General features: G+C 36.8%; 1 protein-coding gene across 9 annotated transcripts in view; it reads left to right on the top strand.

Annotated features, from left to right (window-relative positions):
* The first annotated feature begins 6,249 nt into the window (after positions 1-6,249).
* Positions 6,250-18,546, top strand: part of LOC105041115 (two-component response regulator ORR21) — a 22,610-nt gene continuing 10,313 nt past the window's right edge. For 4 of the 9 annotated variants that reach the window (XM_073254277.1, XM_010917927.4, XM_029263380.2 and 1 more), the window contains exons 1-4: positions 6,254-6,996; positions 15,633-15,785; positions 15,863-16,258; positions 16,481-16,557. In XM_073254277.1, the coding sequence (XP_073110378.1) occupies positions 6,810-6,996; positions 15,633-15,785; positions 15,863-16,258; positions 16,481-16,557 (813 nt within the window). In that variant the 5' untranslated portion in view covers positions 6,254-6,809. Of the gene's footprint in view, positions 6,997-15,632; positions 15,786-15,862; positions 16,259-16,480; positions 16,558-18,546 lie in introns of all 9 variants that reach the window. The other 5 variants (XM_073254278.1, XM_010917928.4, XM_029263381.2 and 2 more) reach the window with 3 other exon arrangements.

Below are 18,546 nucleotides of genomic sequence, written 5' to 3'. Positions count from 1 at the left end.
GTAATTCCTTCAATTCTGCTGGAGCCATTCGATAAGGGGCTTTAGAAACTGAACTCGTACCAGGAATTAAGTCAATAGAAAACTCAATCTCTCGATCAGGAGGTAGTCCAGGCAGGTCATCTGGAAAAACATCAGAAAATTCCTTCACAATAGGAATATCCTGTAACTTGAGCTTATTATCTTGAGTGTCTAATACAGTGGCTAGAAATCTTTCACATCCTTTTCTAAAAAATTTCTGAGCATGAATAGCTGAAATGAACTTCTGGTGAAAGAAGGGTTTAGTACTCTTAAAACTAAACTCTGACTGATCTGAAATTTGAAACATTATTGTCTTTTTGTAGCAATCAACTGTAGCATGATATGCTGCTAACCAATCCATCCCCAAGATTAGATCAAAGTCCTTCATCTCTAAGACTAATAAGTCTGCTTTCATCTCCCTATCTTCAATACTTAGTATACAATCTTTGCAAATTGAATTAACCAAGATCACCTCTCTACTTGGTGTGCAGACACAGAGATCATTTTCTAAAGGTGTAGGAGACATCTCATTGGTCTTCTTAATAAAACTAGTTGCTATAAAAGAGTGAGTAGCTCTAGGATCAAATAGAGCATAGACATCGTTGGATGCTATTTTAATCATACCTATCAGATATTCATTTATCATTCAGGGCTATATGTCCATATATATCTAAGCATATAATATTTCATGACATATATATGAAAGAACTTTTAGGAGATCGGTTCAGTACCTGTCACCACTGAGTTAGAAGCATTAGCATCCTATTGTGTAAGTGCATAGACTCGTCCTTGGGTCTTTGATTTTTGTTGTCCCGCATCTTGTCTTTGTACATCTTGGGGTGCCCGATTCGCAGGGATATTTTGGAAGTTTTGAGGCATCTGCTGTCTCTGTGATTCTCCTCCACTGTGGCATACCACTGCTTTGTAGCCATCTCGTCCATATTTGTAACATTGTCCCCCGGGCCACGTACAATCTCGTCTAAAATGAGGTCCTCCACACCTATAACATATAAGGCTCCCTTGAGGTTGTACTTTACCTTCAGTGGCAGTCTGGCTTGGTTTTGGGGTCTTTGGTTTGAAGGCTCTGCTACTTTGACTTTGAGAATCAATTGCTCGACCCCTTTTCTTCATATTTTTCTCTCTTGCTACTTGAGCATCATTAAGTCCTTTTTCTATTATTAAGCATTTGTTGACAACTTCCTTATAAGTGGGCAGCTCGAAAACAGTCACTAATTGTTGGATTCTATCTCTTAATCCATTCTCAAATTTTTTGGCTCGAACATTTTCCTCAACTATCAATGCAGGGGCATATCTCGACAATTCTTCAAATTTGGCTGCATATTGAGCAACTGTCATGTGGCCCTGTACCAGTCGATCGAACTCTCGAAATTTTTGGAGTCAGATACTCTGGAAAAAATACTTCTCATAGAAGACCTTTCTAAATTCTTTCCATGAAAAAGGTACATCATTTGGTCCCATCTTTCTAATTTCCATCTCCCACCAATCGGCTGCCTCACCTTGTAACATAAAAGTGACAAAAGTGACCTTATCTTCAGCAGGACATCTTAAAGCATGGAAAACTTTCTCTATTGCTTTTAGCCAGCTTTCAGCTTCCATAGGATCTGAAGTCCCTGAGAATGCCGGTGGTGCATATTTTTTGAAATCTAATAAATTGATTTGACGTTCATACTGATTCCAGCTCCATGTTGCTGCTGGGACTGTCCTCCTGAAATATTTGTTGTATGATATGCTGTTGTTGTCCCTGTTGCACCTCCAATATCCTCCTCATATCTTCCCTTGCAGCCACTTGTTGTTGAACCAGTACTTGCATTAACTGAGCTGCAGTAATTTGTTCCCCAAGTTGAATTTCAGGTTCTCCTGGAGTTTCTTCCCCGAGAGTGACCTCTGCAAGCTCAGTAGGATGTTCTTGTTGTGGTGCATTATCATCCGGTGAGGGTGGATCATTTTCTTGTTGCATAGCTGGCTCCCAAGCATTAGAGCCATCCGCAAATCGAGTAGGTCTTCGATTTCGCCCACGCTCAGTCCCTCGTGCCATGACAACCTATACAGTTTCACTTTAGTCAGGAACTTAAGGAAAATATCTCATATTAGTCAATTTCCATCAAAAAGTCTACCCATATACTCTTCCTCTGAAATGAACCTTAGGATTCCTAAACCTGGCTCTGATACCACTTTGTCAAGCCCCAAACCCAGCACCTGAGTTGGGCACGTGAAACGGCCACACAAACCCTAGAGCAGCGCCCTAAGGATCATGTAAGGCCTATTAATTTAACACTTCAAAATTTTAAATAACCAAGTAAATACCAAATCAATCCACCGAGTCAAAACTTTAAATCAAATGTAAACTTTGTTCAATACAATTTATTCAAATGTTCATTGGTATCAGAAAATTTAAACTAACTAAACTACTAAAGGCTTCTGTTCTTATTTGCTCTCGTCCAAACCATCCAAACTAAGCATCCTGTGAGTCTGAAAAAAATAAGAAGAAAATATGAGCTTCTCCAGCTCAGTAAGAATCACTGTACATGTACATCAAGCCAGTAGATAAAAATAATATTTCTGAAATCAATACAATTTATGAAGACTCATATGTATATAATAACTGAAATATTATCATAAATATGTATTTAATAATATGGGTCATCACATATCAGCAAGCAAATTCTTCACTCATTATTGAATTACATGTTATATGTTTCATCTTTTCACATCTTCAATTGACAATCTTTTATCCCTTTTTGGCTTTGGACTAACCAGGATCATGCGACGATCTTTTATTCGGATCGATTTCTGTGATCTTCCTCGGATCGAACTATTTATGATCTTTCTCGGATCAAAATGGCCATGATCTTTCTCGGATCAAATCATTCATGATCTTTCTCAGATCAAGTTCTTCCACACATAAGCCTGTGGAGGCTGTCCCAGGCATAAGCTCCTGGCTGGCTATTCCACATAACAAGGTCAGTCCAAACTATATTCTTTTTTTAATTTTATTTTATGGATATATAATATTAATCAATTTAAATTTTGCAGTGTACTCAAAAATAAACATATCATAACTATATAATCATGCCATCATATGCGTTGACAAAAACATATTCATGCTCGCAATCACATAAGTAAATATCAGCATTTCACATATGATAAATTCATTGATCTCAAATCCAATGATACAAAACTAACAGTAAAATAATATATACATGTGATAATGATCATGTATAATGATTCTTACCTCGATCAATGAGAAATCAATTTCACAGCCTTATAGTCTGAAAATCAAAACCCTACTCGTTGTCCCCCTGATCGTTGGACTGTTCTCCTATCAAACAAATCAATTTAACCAAATAAATTTTTTAAAAATATATATTGAGGTTTATCTGAACTCTTACCTATGTCCCCCTCCTTTTTTTTAATTTATTATTTTTATTTATTATATATATATATATATAATTATATTATATATATATATATATTTTTTTTTTATTTAGAGAAGAGAGAAGAAATTTCTTCTCCTCTTCCTCACGCTCGAAAACAGAGGACCCGAGCTCTTTCCGAGCGCCTCCCCCTCATCCGGCCAGGTGAGCCACCTCCGGCCACCCTCCCCGGCAACGTCTCGATGACGGCGAGGCTACCGTCTCAGTGGCAGCCCCACCCCTCTTTGCTGCCTGCGGTGGAAGGAGAAAGTTAATGCAAACAGGGGTGTCCCTGTTTGAGCCCGAACCGTCATCTCGCCGGCTTCCAAGTACACCGATGACCGGAGGATCAAAAGGAGAAGAAGAATACCTTGTTTCGACGTCTAAAGACAGCTCCGACGACCCCCCTCTCTTCCGATCAACCACCCACGGTATTTCCTTGAGAAAATTCCTCAAATTTTTTTGAAATTTTTTGTTGTAAAATCCTAAGGAAAGAAGGGAGATCTTTATAGTGAAGGTTTCCTGTCCTAGCCGGACTCTTTGAGTCCGATTTTGTCAGAAATGGAAAGGAAGAAGACTCCGATTAGGAGTCTTCCTCCTCTCTGTAAATTTTTTTTTTTTTTTTGTTGGGCCGTATGAGTTTACAGGCCCAGTACCTAGGCTGTTACATATGTTCAAAGTTTTTATTTTTGTTTAATATATTTTGAGCTATGCAATTAATTTGCAATTTCAAATTATCTTGCTCTTTATAAGTATATCAAATTTAATATTTTTCATTGTCACAGAAATACTTATTATTTTAACTCATAATCTTCCATTTCTTTTTTTTTTTTTTTTTAATGATCTCTTCTAGTTCTATACCTTCTCTCGTCCTATCCATTTTTTTTCCTTGCTGTTACATACAAGGCTTATTGGTAATTCAAACCCTAAACCTCTTTGTGGTAGGAGGGCCTGTATGCAATGAGCTACACAATGGGTGGTAAACCTCTCTCATAATTCCCCAGACCCTGGTAAAGATAAGATTCAGCCTTAGGTCACTTAGTTTGGACTCGTATGGATTGTTACAAGTAATACAATTTAACCAGCTCATATGTTGACAAAAAAAGGAACTCAAGCAATACACAAGTGGGTTCATAGTTGAGATGGAGAAACATTGGAAGATTTTGTAGCAGTAAGTTTAGCATGACTTTTTATTTTTAAAAAAAATATAGTTAATAACTAAAGAAGCCCAACAAAACTCAATTGATAACCAACGAGAATAAAACACATTGTTCGCAAATAATGGAGGCCACCACATTGAGCTCTCATCGCATTTGTTCAATCAAATTCTACTTGAGTTTGTGCTCCTCATCTTTGTGCTCCTAAAAGTCTTTGAATAATCATCTCCATAATAATTCCAAAAAAAAGGTAATGCTAAACAAGCAGCAATTTATACAAACAACCTTTAGAATCAGGGTTAATGTCCCATAACTTTATTTTCAAGGGTTCCGACCAAACCACTTCAAGGGTTAACGCTTTTCAAATTAAACGGCCCACGTGATCGAGAACAACTCTTCACCCACTTCAGCTCAAGGATTAATCTTAAATTTGTAACAAATCTATCCAAGTCTCCAAGACAGCACAATCCGGTCAAATCCAAGTAGTCAAACATTACAAAATCATCATTGTTAAAATCTGCTGCGGTATCATAGTTAGAGCCTCAAAGGCAAATGCCCTGAAGACCTTCTTTCAGGCCCATTCTTTTAAGGGTAAAAAATTTATCCAAAAATTTATATTTTTTTCGATAAATATTTCTCAGACAATATTTAGACAAAAATATAATTTATTCATATTCTTTTATGCATTGAAAAATAGTTTGAAGATCTGTTATCCATATTCTTTTGCATCACTAAATTTTCTGAATAAGTTGTTAAGATTTATACATATTTTTCATAATATATTTTATTATATAAATATTATTATATATATTATATTATTATAAGGTTAAGGATATATTAAGAATGAATTAAAAAGATCATTTTTTCACTTGATGGAAAAATAATTTAGCCACCCCCTAAGTGGATAAGATTTTTTTTCATCTCATGGATAAATGAATAAATACTATACATTAAAAAGTAACTTATTCATCTTAAAGAATATGAGAATATGGATAAGTTGGTCCAAGAAAAAATTGACCAACTTTCCATAATATTGCTCCACAAAAGAATGAGCCCCAATGTCAACCTCCACATGAACTTCTCAAACAAGAACTCATTAAGGCAAAAATTAAAAAGAAGTGTCCAGAAAACCTCCATTAATTCCCTCCCTCACAAATCAGTACACTTAAAGTGCCAACCCATCTCACCTTTACAAACTTCTAAATACATCCTACATTTCCAAATAATCCAACCTCCATTGCTCTTCTCCTTTAAGTCCAATTGATTATTACATGCCTATCAATGCAGCTCAATCCATTGAATCAGCTCGCACTCACCACACTGCGTGGGCCCAAACAAACTATTGCCAAAAGTTGAAGCCAGGTTCCCCACGACCTTCCATATCCATTGCTGCCCCTCGAATTATTACATTTAGGTCCCAATCAGTCCCTTCATAGGGACTTATTTGTTTATCACCAAAAGAACAAGGACTTGTTCGGTTGTCTGGAGATGCACCGAGAGCGAAAGCCCGGTCCTTTTGAAGCGGCATCCGCTTTCTTTCCTTGTGCCGAAGTGGACTCCCGCTGTCTTTAAATTAAGTCCGGATAAATATTTTCCTTTAAAACGTGAGTCTTGCCACGGGCCTAATTTTAGAAAGGGGAAAAATCCAAAAGATTCAACCCCCCTTTGCCCATTGGCCGCCTCCTCTTCGAGCGGGCACGGGCTCCACTCTGTTCTTGGCCCTCCCCCACTTGCATTCTGACTAAATATAAACTCTTCGCCAATCTTCCTGGAGGAAAAAAAGAAAAGAGAGACTCCAGAAGGACGGCTTTTGTTGCGGTCTTCTTCTTCTTCTTCTCCCTCTTCCCTCTTCGAACCAGGCTTGGGCGATATCGATAGGAGGTAATCCCGGTGGCGGCCGGAGAGGCCGCCTATTGGAGCTTGGAAGGGGAGTTGGTTCTTGATCTCTCAGCGGATCCTGCCAGAACTGGGCCTTCTATTGGGTTCTCCGCCGAGGATTCTTTTGGCGGCGGAGGGCTTTGGCGTGGGGATCTGGTGGGGGATCGGTGGGGAGGTTGGTGGAGCTTTGATCGGGGATGCCGGGATTGGAGTTCCGGGAAGAGTTTTGGTGAGGGATTGAGGTGGTTTGTAGGTTTGGAGTTTTTTGTTTTTGTTTTTTTGCCTTGTTGTTTCGTTTTTTGTGAGGAGGGGAGGTGTGGAGATGGCGACGGTGCAACAGATGCCGCTGTCGAGTATGGACATGGGGAGTGTTTACGGTGGTTCGTCGTCCAAGGTGAACAAGCCGATGCCGAAGGATTTCCCGATGGGGTTGAGGGTTCTTGTGGTGGACGACGACACCACCTGCTTGAAGGTTTTGGAGCGGATGCTTCTGGAATGCCATTATAATGGTGAGCTTGTCTCCGTGCTTTTATTTTATTTTATTTTATTTTATTTTCCGTGGGAAAGTTCGGTTCCTTGTTGTTTATTAGTGGTTTTTGATTTGGTTTCTTGTGAATCTGGAGATATGTTTTATTTTCCAATTCTAGATAATGTTTTATAATATCAAATTTTTGTTTTTATAATTTTCCAATATCATGCTTATCATTAAATTTTGACTCTTGGTTGTTTCTTGCTGGAGATTGTGCCATGGTTGCGCCTGCCTCAGTTAAAATGCGAATATTGGCACTATGCAAATGTTTTTACTCCTTCGTTTTGCTGATAAACCTATGTATAATGATTGTTAACCCCATGATCATTCGTTTATGGGAAACATCAAACATGGATCTAGGTTTTACCTTTATTCGTTGAATTACATACTGATAAGAATTCAGAGTGTGTTTGAATTCACTAGTAAATCATTATAATTCCATGTTTTTCTTGTGCTTTATAGAAATCATATTATATTTAAATAGAAAATGCGTGTTTGTTTCTGCTATGGAAAATCAAAAGTCCCTGGATGCATGGGCTCAAAAATATTACTTCAAGTCTTCAACCTTTTCTTGGTGTTCTTTTTTTTTTTGGGAGCCAATGACTTAACCTCTCTGTTTAACTATGTTTTTTTATCCTTCTCTTCAGCTACACAACATCTCCTTGTATTGCATCTCAATATCAAAAATTCTGGAATTTTTGGAGTAAAGAAACGAGAACAGAGAATAGACTTTGAAAACCTCATAGTGAAGACAGAAAGCTTACGAACATCAGTCTTTGCTACCATGTTCATAAACGTTCATCTATAAGTTACTATCTACAACTAGTAAAATGTTATGAGAGATACCATTTTCAAGCATGACTGTTTTGTTAAAGTTTATGTTGAACTCCATACTGGAATACCCTCCCAGTTATCGCTGGATGCTTGCTACTATCATGTTTGCTGCCATTTATGGAGGAAAAAATTGCCACTGTCATAACCTAATGTGGAAGCTTTGCTAATTGTCACCACTTTCTTTGAGCTGACTTTTAGTAACTGGCTTTCTGCCTAATCCAACTTTCCAGTTACTGAACCAGTTTCAAATCTTTATCTACTGTTTTGTACATGTCAAGTTTCCATTTTCAGGCCTTACCTTTATCTTGAAGAGTCATGAATGATTTAGGAGGGCATTCAATCTAAAAGAACTTCTGACGTTTGATGTTAATCCATTGTTTGAAACATTGCTAGAGATCTGTTCCACAAATAATGTTCAGGTGTTAAACTAATTTTGTATTGTTGTCTATTCAACTTATAGAGTTTCTATTAGAGGGCTGTTTCATTGCATGTAGCTGAAGCAAATGCAACTCAAATTATGGCAACTAAGTATATGCATGTGTTTTATTACATGTAAAAGATTATTTTTGTTGCAAGTAATTCTATTAATATGGTAATTCAATCAGCAACCAAATAGATACTTTACTTGTTTTAAACATTATATAATGATTTATAGTTATTAATCTAGTTTATGAACAAGTTATGTGGTTATGTGTAGAACCTTTTGAAACCAATTATAGACCAACTAAGATGGCTGGTTGAATGATGAATCGACCAAAAACTGCTGGTCATACAACAAAAGTCATGAAGTAGAAGTTGTACATGGAAGTTACTACTAAGGAAAGTTATGTGCAGAAATTAAAAAAAATAGTTATCAAGAATTATGCCTGGGAGCAACTACCAATGGAGGACAACATATTAACTCCTCAACTAACAATTTATTTGGATAGGTAATGGAGTAAAAAGAGCAAAACCTAGAGAGAAGAAAGATAGAGAGAAGAAAAGGAAGTGAATGCCACTTCTGTTATTTGGATATGAAGCAGAAAAAAAGAGAAGAAACTTGATTTTTGTGGCAGAAAAGGAAATTACAAATTACATACAGGATGTTCCTTTCTCTTCTCTCCATGTCTCTCCACTATGATAGATTAAAATAGTAGGGCTAGAGAGATCTCTTTTTTCTATATTTCTCTTCTCTCATCCAATCTATCCTAGATTTGCTTTGTAAATGGGGGACTCTAACATTCTCTCCTTCCTTTCTCTTCTCCTATCTTCGAGTCTCTCAACCCAAACTTTTGAACCCGATGACTAGAATAAATTGCGATGGCACTGGGTGTCGATTCGACCATGGGTCAACCATGGATCAGTCAATTAACCACCCTGATCCCTTTCTTCCCTAATTAAGTAGGCATCTACGAGACCACCTCTTATTCTTATAGAGCCTCTCATTTCTCTCTTGGATATAGTTGCACCACCTAAAACTAGAAGATGGGGTCATGTAACTTCAATCTTGGCTAGATTTAGTTGTGCAATCTCCATCTTGGCTAGATTTGGGTATGCAACCTCTGTCTCAATAGATTCAGTAGTGCGCCTTTGCCCCCAATGGATTTGGTGATGTCACTTATAGCTCTGGCCATGGTACCTCCTGCCCAGCTAAATTTAGCTTCCTTGTCTCCATCAAACCAAAAGAGGAAGAGAAATGCCTTCTTCTTAGACTTAGTGATGCTACCTTGATTGCTTTGCCATTGCTCCTCCCCTACACCACCTCGAACAAACTGACAACATGGACCATCGATAATCAAGATGGCAGAGATTGACATGGCCCATTTTTCTTTGCTTCAAAAGAAGAGGGAAAAGGAAACTCTAGAATTGTTTCTTCGAAGGCCTCTTTGAAAAATAATGTGGAAGCTCTTCCCCCCATCCCCCCAAAATACTTCTTTTTCCTTCTGACTCTACGAGAATCCAATCCTCTTATCATAATGTAGGAAAGAAAAATATTTTTTATGGCACCCAACTTCTATTAATAGTAGAGTTTTAGAAAAAGTTGAAAAAAGTCTGATGGTTCTTGAGTTAGATTGCATTAGTTGCTACCATTGAGAGAATAAATTACGTTGGTTATGTCGAACAACTGAAGTTGATAAACATGCATGAACTTTGATACGTAAATGATAATCGTATTGTATACACCATAAGTAAGGCATGTCTGTGGACCATAGCATGACAAGACGGAGAGGGAGATAGTAAATCATGTGGAGGCAAGGGTGTTTACCAATCTATCATCAAAATCTTGAGTCCGGTTGAAGAACTCATAGTTCGTAAATCATTGATTGAACGAGCCATCAATAAAGTAACTACGATTGAAGAGATTGTCCATTCTAGTCCCTTATCAAACTTTCAATCAATATTTGATACTCCAGTATTTTTGTATCATCCAATCAAATGTTCAAGTTCAAAGCGAGGAATCTAGCCAATATTCTTGTTGAAAATTCTAGAAATCTTAGGCTTGTATGATATTAACTTTTTCTCAATTTTTTATTTTTAAAAGCAAAAACACAAAATCTGATGTAAGAAAGGTGTTGCATTCCCATATTTTTAAAAGTGAGTTGCATAATTTATTTATGGAAAAGCTAAAGTGGAAAATTTTTGCTTTCATTACTTTTGAACCATGAAACCAACTTTTTCATGTCACATGGTTCTCATAGTCCCATCATTTGTTTCTCTCTTCTCTTCTTCCCCGCCTTTCCAAACCCTCCTTTCAATCTCCTTCCCCCCGTCCATTGCCACCAACTTGTCGAGATTCCTATCCACCGATGTCTCCATGATCGAGGTTTTAGATATACTGAGAGAGATAGAGATAGAGAGAGAGAGAGAGAAAGCATGAGAGAGAGAAAGAGTAATTGAAGCATCCTTTACCATGAAGCTACTCCTCGAGCTCTTCATCCATGACCCCAATGACCTCTCTCCTTTCGCTTTCTACCACTACTACCATCTTCACTGTCGAGCACAACCACCTGCTCTTAACTGCACCCCCTTCCAGTCCCTATAGTCGTGCTAAATTCCTTCCCGACAAAACCCTCTCTTGCTTCCTTTGTTTTGCCGATTGGACCGACAGGGTCATCGGCAAGGGCAGCTTATCATCCACTAGTTCCACGAGGAGACCAGCTCCAAGATTCGAATCTGAGAACTGATGATCCTAGGATTGTGTCATCATTATCATTGCCAAGGTGCCGCCTAAGAAACGGCCAGAGGGCAATGAAGGGAACGATGAAGAGGTGGTGAAGCATGAACCCTTCTCTTTGATTTTACATCTCTTCCCAAGCCTCCCATCCAAATCGAGCCCTCTATGGCTATGGCAGCTTCAACTCTCATCGATGGAAAGGAAAAATAGACACCTTTCTCTCCCACCATGCTTCTCTTTCGAAGCCTACTCTTTGCAACATCTGCTCCCTCAACCAAAGCTCCACCATCCCAGTGCTTTCGACCCCTTGCTGACAAAAAGAAATTAGAGGAAAAAATTCCCCCTCTCGCCCACTATATCTCCTTTCCTAAGTCTTCCCCTTGGAAACACAACACCATCAAATCGAGCTCTCCGCTACTTCCAAACTCTCACTAGCAAAGAGAAACTTCCTAAAATGTTGGAGAGAAATTTAGCAACTAGGCAATGGCATGGCCGAGGTGCAAGGAAGGGTGGATAGGTGGTGGCATGGTGGCATAGGGCAACAAGGGGCCAAGCTTCCAGGACTAGTGACCCATGCTTGGCATTGGTAGTCCAGAAGAAGGTAGTTAAGAAGAGGGCATTTTTATTTTGTTGTACATTTTCTTCTCCACCAACAAGAGGCCGGGCAGGACAAAGGGCTTGATTTGTGTTTCAAAGGGGGAAGTTTAGGAAGGAAGATATGATTCAAGAAGTGGAGTCTTCTTTTTTTTTTTTCTTCACAATCTTTCTCTAGTGGCTGGGAGCAACGACGCTTGGTTAGATTGTAAGAAAATCAGACAAAGGACAAGAGCTTATATAAGGATTTTTGGGATGATTTTTTTTTGAACTTTTTACTTATCAAAAAATATTATTCTATTTTTTTGTTGTAAAAAAATAAAAACAATAAACTAGACACGTTTATGTTGTTAGAAATTTTGAAAAAAAAATAGAAATGGAATTTTTATTTTTAAATTTTTTAAAAAGAGAAGTGACAATGATATCGAACATAGCTTTCACGATTTGAAGTAGGTATGCTCTCTTCCAGACTTTCTCTAGGAAGGATTCTCAGTATCTATTTATGTATGATACTAAATTCCTAGCATGTCACTTTAGGCCTTTGGATGTTAGACCTCTGAATTTCTTTTCTCTAAGGAAAGGTGTCTTGGGCTGGCAAGAGCTCTAATAAGAAAAAAAATCTTGGGTAAGGAGAGTACATGACTTTTTTCCCATCGCTGTCCACCCTTCTCTTTCATTTATTCCCTCTTAAATCAGTAACAATATTCATGCTAGCAAATTCTAATTTTTTTCATTTCATAATTAAACCCTTATGGTAGGATCTTCTTAGGCTTAATAGTGGAAATTGGATGCTTTGTTGACATAGCTGAGCTAGTCTAATCAAGGTCTATAATCTCGGTAATAGGTACTGTACCAATACATAACCAGTTTAGTACAGTACGGGTTGGTATGGTGTGCATTCTGTAGTAAAACAGTTCTCAAGCTATTTTTCTTACTTTTTATCAACGTATGCCTCGCTACGGGCCGGTGCACACCACGATACATCTTGGTATGCCTTGGTTCAGCTTGGTACGGGGGCTGTACTGATCCAAACATAAGTTTCATACCAATTCTGAACTTGATATGGTACAGACGCCCTGTAACGGGCAGTTTAGGATGGTACGACAATCCATGAGTCTAATCAATTTAATACAGTTATAGCTATCTCGGTATATGATTCTGATAAATATTAAGAATGAAAATTATTTTGTTGGAGTAATAGAAGGGAACTTCCTTGCCAATTTTAAATAGTCAAATTCATATATGCATTATCATAGATTTTTTAAAGAAATACCAAAACAGTCATTTACTAAATTTAGGGAACAATGGAAAGTGGGCTAAATCCTAATTCCATCACCTAACTGATGATTGATATTAGTAGAGAAACTTGAATAAAACCTACTGAGAAGAGTAATTAGGGGATAGAAATAGCATTCTTATCACATTATAATTTAAAAATATTAGCAAAACCCATGCTGTAATTAATTGTATTATCTTGAGCTACATTACTAGGACCCTTCAGTTTACCAAAGTATCTGCATGTGTGACAAAGAAATGGATATGAAGAGATTCTAAAATTAAAAGTATCCAAGGCTTAGACGTGTAATGATACATGAAAGTTGTGCTTGAGTCCATGTAACATAAAATTTGAGATTAGGACGAAAATGCTAATGAGACCAAATATTTTGAAACTAGACTACATGTCAGCTCGATTTGATGGCTAGATCACAAATCAACAATTCATCTGTTGGTTGTTCAATTTATGATGTCATGAATAGGATAAAATGTCAAATTTACTAAATATAGTATTTGTATGATAGATAGAAATAATAAGGTAAGATCATTTATAATTACAGAAATCCACTTTAGGTAGAAATATATGATATTTTAAAATCATTTTTGGCAATTATAACTCTAAATAATTTGCAAACAAGTCATGCTTATAATCCATGCTTATGCTTGACAATCTAGCAATGCAAACAGTACCACAACTTTCTAGATAGAGAAGATTGAGATATTTGTCTTTTACCAATTATCATGTTCCCAGAATAATAAAAAGGAAAGATAGAAATCTAAAGTGATCACACTAGGAAAACCTGGGAAGTTTGAAGAAAAGTTTAGATTTTTAAAAATAAAATGCTAGGAAAATCAAGATGTCATTTACCAAAGGTCTAAATATGATGAGAATGGGATCCCTCTCTTAAACCCCTACTCCATTCCTTAACAGGGAAGAAAAAGGGAGAACCATATCCCACTCGTTACCAATGGTTAATGACTTAGCTCCTCGACGTTGCTTAGAACTTTGCTAGATCCAACTTATAGCTAGGGATATCATCAATGTGGATGGAGTAACTCATAAAAATCACAATATTCTTGACCCACTTTTTTTTCTCAGGGATTGGACTGTTCATCCACGGTGCATGATATCTATGTTTCATATTATGCTGGAAGTTTATTGGCAGGATACAGAGGGTGCATGCCTTTATCGTTGTCCATGTTCATGCAAACTCATATCTTTCCGTGTTGACCTATATCAGTGTGTGTCAAAGTGACAAGGCATTGCTTTTGAGATGCGTAGCTGTATAGGACCCCAAAAAAACATCTAGAAAGCTTCGTGTTTTTTCCTTAAAAAATGGTACATATACAATGTCTTACTAACATGGAAAAATATAGATGATTTGGAATTATGCAATATGAATGTTAAACAAAAATCAAGAAAGATATCTAGTATGATTTGTGATTTTGGATTTCTATACATTAGTAAGTGACTTTGTTCATTTGTTTAGAATATGCAATACACTATATAAATTACTTAAAAATTAACATGTGCTTAAAGAAAATTGAGTTCTGCTTAAGGAAAATTGTATAAAGCAATCTATTTTGTTGCAAAAGTTGCATAACTTTTTTGCTAGAACATGCCATGTGTTGGCATAGTACAACACAAGAAGCATACATCATCAGCATCTGACCAACTAAAGTGTTATATATGATCCTCTCTCCTTGATATTAGTTAGCAACTTTCAGGCATGTTGATACACACGATTGAAAGCACGAATAGCCATGATTTTGTGTGTGAGGACCTAGATGGATGTTATTGTGAAGATTTAGTTTCCTTTTTTTCTTTTTGATTTTGTCTATAAAATCTTTGGCATCCTTTTTTCTAAAAAAATCATTCTTTCATCATGCAAATGCATAGTTAGCAACCAGCTTTCCAGGTGGGATTTTTCTTTCTTATCAAGTTCTTACTAGTGATGCTTGGCCGTCCCAGCATGCCAGATCTTTTTTGTTTTGATTTCCATCTCCACATGGCTATGGTTGAATATCACAAAGAAAGCCAGATGTCTCTTGTTGCATATTAGCGGACAAGGATTTTCACTTGCATTAGGTGTTCCAGCCAGTACCCATCCTATGGGAGAACATCATAGGGATCATGGTTTGCAATTTTGCATCATATTGGCATCTTAATGCTGGTGTACAAAACCATGTGATCTTTTCTTATGTAGCAATCCAGCACTCCTGAGCTGAAAGAGAAGGCTAGGTTGCCTCCTTTTAAGAGGAGGCTACTTAAGATGGGCTGCATGGAAACCATTATTTGGAGTCACATGATTTGGATTAAGTGAACTATATGTGTGATGATGGTTATCAGTAGTCAGTACATGATAAGTTATTTTCTTTCTAGTTTCTTGGAGGAAATAAAATGAACTCAAGTAAAAATGTCATATTCTTTTTGCTTGTGGCCAACCCCAACTTATAAATTACCAAAATTCATTTTATGTGAAACAAGCTACTGGGAATCTGTGTGTAAAATATTATAGGCCTTTTCCAAATGATGCTTGCCAAGTCACTTTCTTGGCTATATTGGAATCTATGAGTCATATGCAAAATATAAATGGTGTAACTCCTGAGAAAGCACTTCAATTATTTTGAAGTTCCTTTTATATCTTTCAAATTTCATATACAATCTTGTAGAAGGGAAATGATCTTTAGTTTATTTGCATAATCACTTAGTTCTTTGGATGAGAGTAAGTAAAACTGAAGCACTTTCTTTTGGGCAGTCACAACTTGTAATATGGCTACAACAGCATTATCTATTCTGCGGGAGAGTAAGGGTGGTTTTGATGTGGTAATGAGTGATGTTCATATGCCTGACATGGATGGTTTCAAACTGCTTGAACTTATTGGTCTTGAAATGGATCTTCCTGTTATCAGTAAGTACTCTTCCTTTTTCATGGAAGTTATCTCGTCTGTTCTGGAAAAGTTATTAGTTTTGTTTATGGATTTGCAGTGATGTCGGCTGATATGAGAACCAGTATTGTGATGCAAGGAATTAAGCATGGAGCTTGTGATTATTTAATTAAGCCTGTACGCATGGAAGAGCTAAAAAACATATGGCAGCATGTTGTTAGAAAAAAGTGGAAAGAAAACAGAGAAGCTGAACATTCAGATAGCTTTGAGGATACTGACCATAACAGGCGAGTCATTGATGATGCCGAAAAAACTTCCTCAGGAACTGATGCAACTGATAATATCTGCAAATCTCAGAAAAAGAGAAGAGATGTTAAAGAAGATGATGAAGGTGAACTCGACAATACTGATTCCTCATCGAAGAAGCCACGTGTAGTGTGGACTGTGGAGCTTCATCAACAATTTGTCAATGCGGTAAACCAGCTTGGAGTGGACAGTAAGAACTATTTACCACCCTTTATTATCTTTGTATCTTACAACCCTTTATTATCTTTGTATGATTGCCTCATATTGGTTGAATTATGAGTTCTAAAGAAGTATTTAGTCATTAGCTTTGGTTGCTTTGCTTACAATAATGATACTTAAGATTGACATCATGAATCTAAATTGGAGTTGTTGATCTATGTTATGCTGATGAATTTTGCTGAATTGTTTGCAGGGGCTGTCCCCAAGAGAATTCTTGACTTGATGAATGTTCCAGGTCTAACGAGAGAAAATGTTGCGAGCCATTTGCAGGTTTGACTTCAAGCTACATTTGAATTTGCTTTTGAAGAAACTTATTGTTCTCCATATTTTGGTTCCTCATTGTTTATCAATTGTCCATATAACTTTATGTTCTGGCTAGAAAATCTGACATACACCATATTTCTTTTGTTGACCAGTTTACCAGAACAGCTCAGTTATCCTTGCTGTTGAACTTCTAATCTTATAAAACTAACAGAGATCTTATTCTTTGCTCTGCTCTGGATCAAAATGAGATCATTTACACCAGCTCTTTTTATCTGTAATTGGGATGCTGTAATGGATGATGACCTGGATATTTACCATTTTCTGAGATTAATGGGTAGTCAACCTTGTTTGTGTAATGTCTTGGGAAAGAATATATTATGCCATGGAGTATGTTGCCTAGTAGTGAAATATTACCTTAAGAGTTTATTACAATTTAGTAAACTTATGGTGAGGTCGGAACTCTATATTGTCCTCTTTACAAATCTGTGTTCATCTAAGATTTGAGCCGAAACACTCAATTTTCAGACCAGCATATGAAAAACCTGAAGATTTTATGCAATTTCAGATAAATTATTGAGAACTGAAAAATTGGAATCACATTTAAAGAAGCTTCTTGGAATTTTATTGGGTTTATTTGTAACAAGCTTTTTAACAAACCAAATAAATAAACCCAATATGATGTTGTAAGGAATTGGAGTCATGACAATTGTATAGGCGGCTTGTTTTTTCTTGTAGCCAGGGAATTTGACTCTCAACAAAATATTTCACAAATCTCTCCTGAACTTGAATGGGTTGAAGCCCGTTGTAGTGGTGTACTTATTGTATTAATCCAATACATGCAACCTAAACTTGAATAGTTTCTCTCGAGGTTTTGAATAACAGCCATCAATGTTCTATCAGATGATAGGAGGTAGAATAGTACCAATGGACAACCTGGCAACTTAGAACTAGGAGGGCAATGAAGAGTCAAGGTGGCCCAGAAACAATAAATTCATATAGCTAATAAACACCAAGAGAAATCTAAAGGAATAGGCATAATCCGGAAAAGGGAAATACTTTATCAAGTAAGATGAAATTTTGTCAATGGGAGGTAATGACTTGGCAACGTCCCTTATTATTGCATAAATCAACCCCATTATCCATATTCAAATATGTTACAAAACATCAAGGTGGCAGCCTTGAAGGCCAAGTGGGCCATCTTTTGGAACTTACAACAGAAACTATAGTTGTTATTTAGTCATTATTCCATTATAATGGTCAGCATTTCACTATCAACTGAATAAATAATTATTTTAAATCCAAATGTCCATACTGCTGGAAGAAATTATTTTTTGTTCACTGAACAGCGATGTAATTGAATAGCAGTTTAGTTTTTTAATTATTATCTGTTGCTTCTTGTTATAACCGCGAATAACAGCATAACAGATGCTATTTTTGTTATAGAGCAACTAACAGTTCAAAGGGGCTGTTGTATTCTTTCTTTTTGAACTCTGGTTGTGCATCTTTTAGTTTCTCTCCTCCTCCTGGGAGGCTGTTGTATTCTTTGATTTCTTTCAATAAATTGGTGGGCTCCAGCACTCGTTTCACCTCAGAATGAAGGCTCCATTATTTTCTGATATCAGCATTATTAAAACCTTGGTTTCTCTAGGAAATCTCCCATCCAAATCTCTTTAGTGCTATGCTTAGGTAAAGCATGTCGGTTGAAAGATCAAAACATAGTTAAAGTCTCTGCCAAAATTGTATGGTGCAAGGTGTCCTATACTAATATGGCACGTGAGATCATTTCTGACTAGTTTACTAGCACCATAAATATCAAAATGTTAAATAGCATGTTTATAATCTTTCACTAAGGATAGTTTCATTATAAAGGAAAATAAGGTAACCTAGATGTTATGCAAGTTCATATCAATTCAATGACTGGATTTAGTATCAATTGAAGTGAGACATTAATGCTGTCTTTGCTATGAACAGATGATTTATGTAACATAGTAAATT

Source organism: Elaeis guineensis, chromosome 3, assembly GCF_000442705.2.
Source record: "Elaeis guineensis isolate ETL-2024a chromosome 3, EG11, whole genome shotgun sequence".
Taxonomy (NCBI): domain Eukaryota; kingdom Viridiplantae; phylum Streptophyta; class Magnoliopsida; order Arecales; family Arecaceae; genus Elaeis; species Elaeis guineensis.
This window is presented reverse-complemented; position numbering and strand designations above follow the sequence as displayed.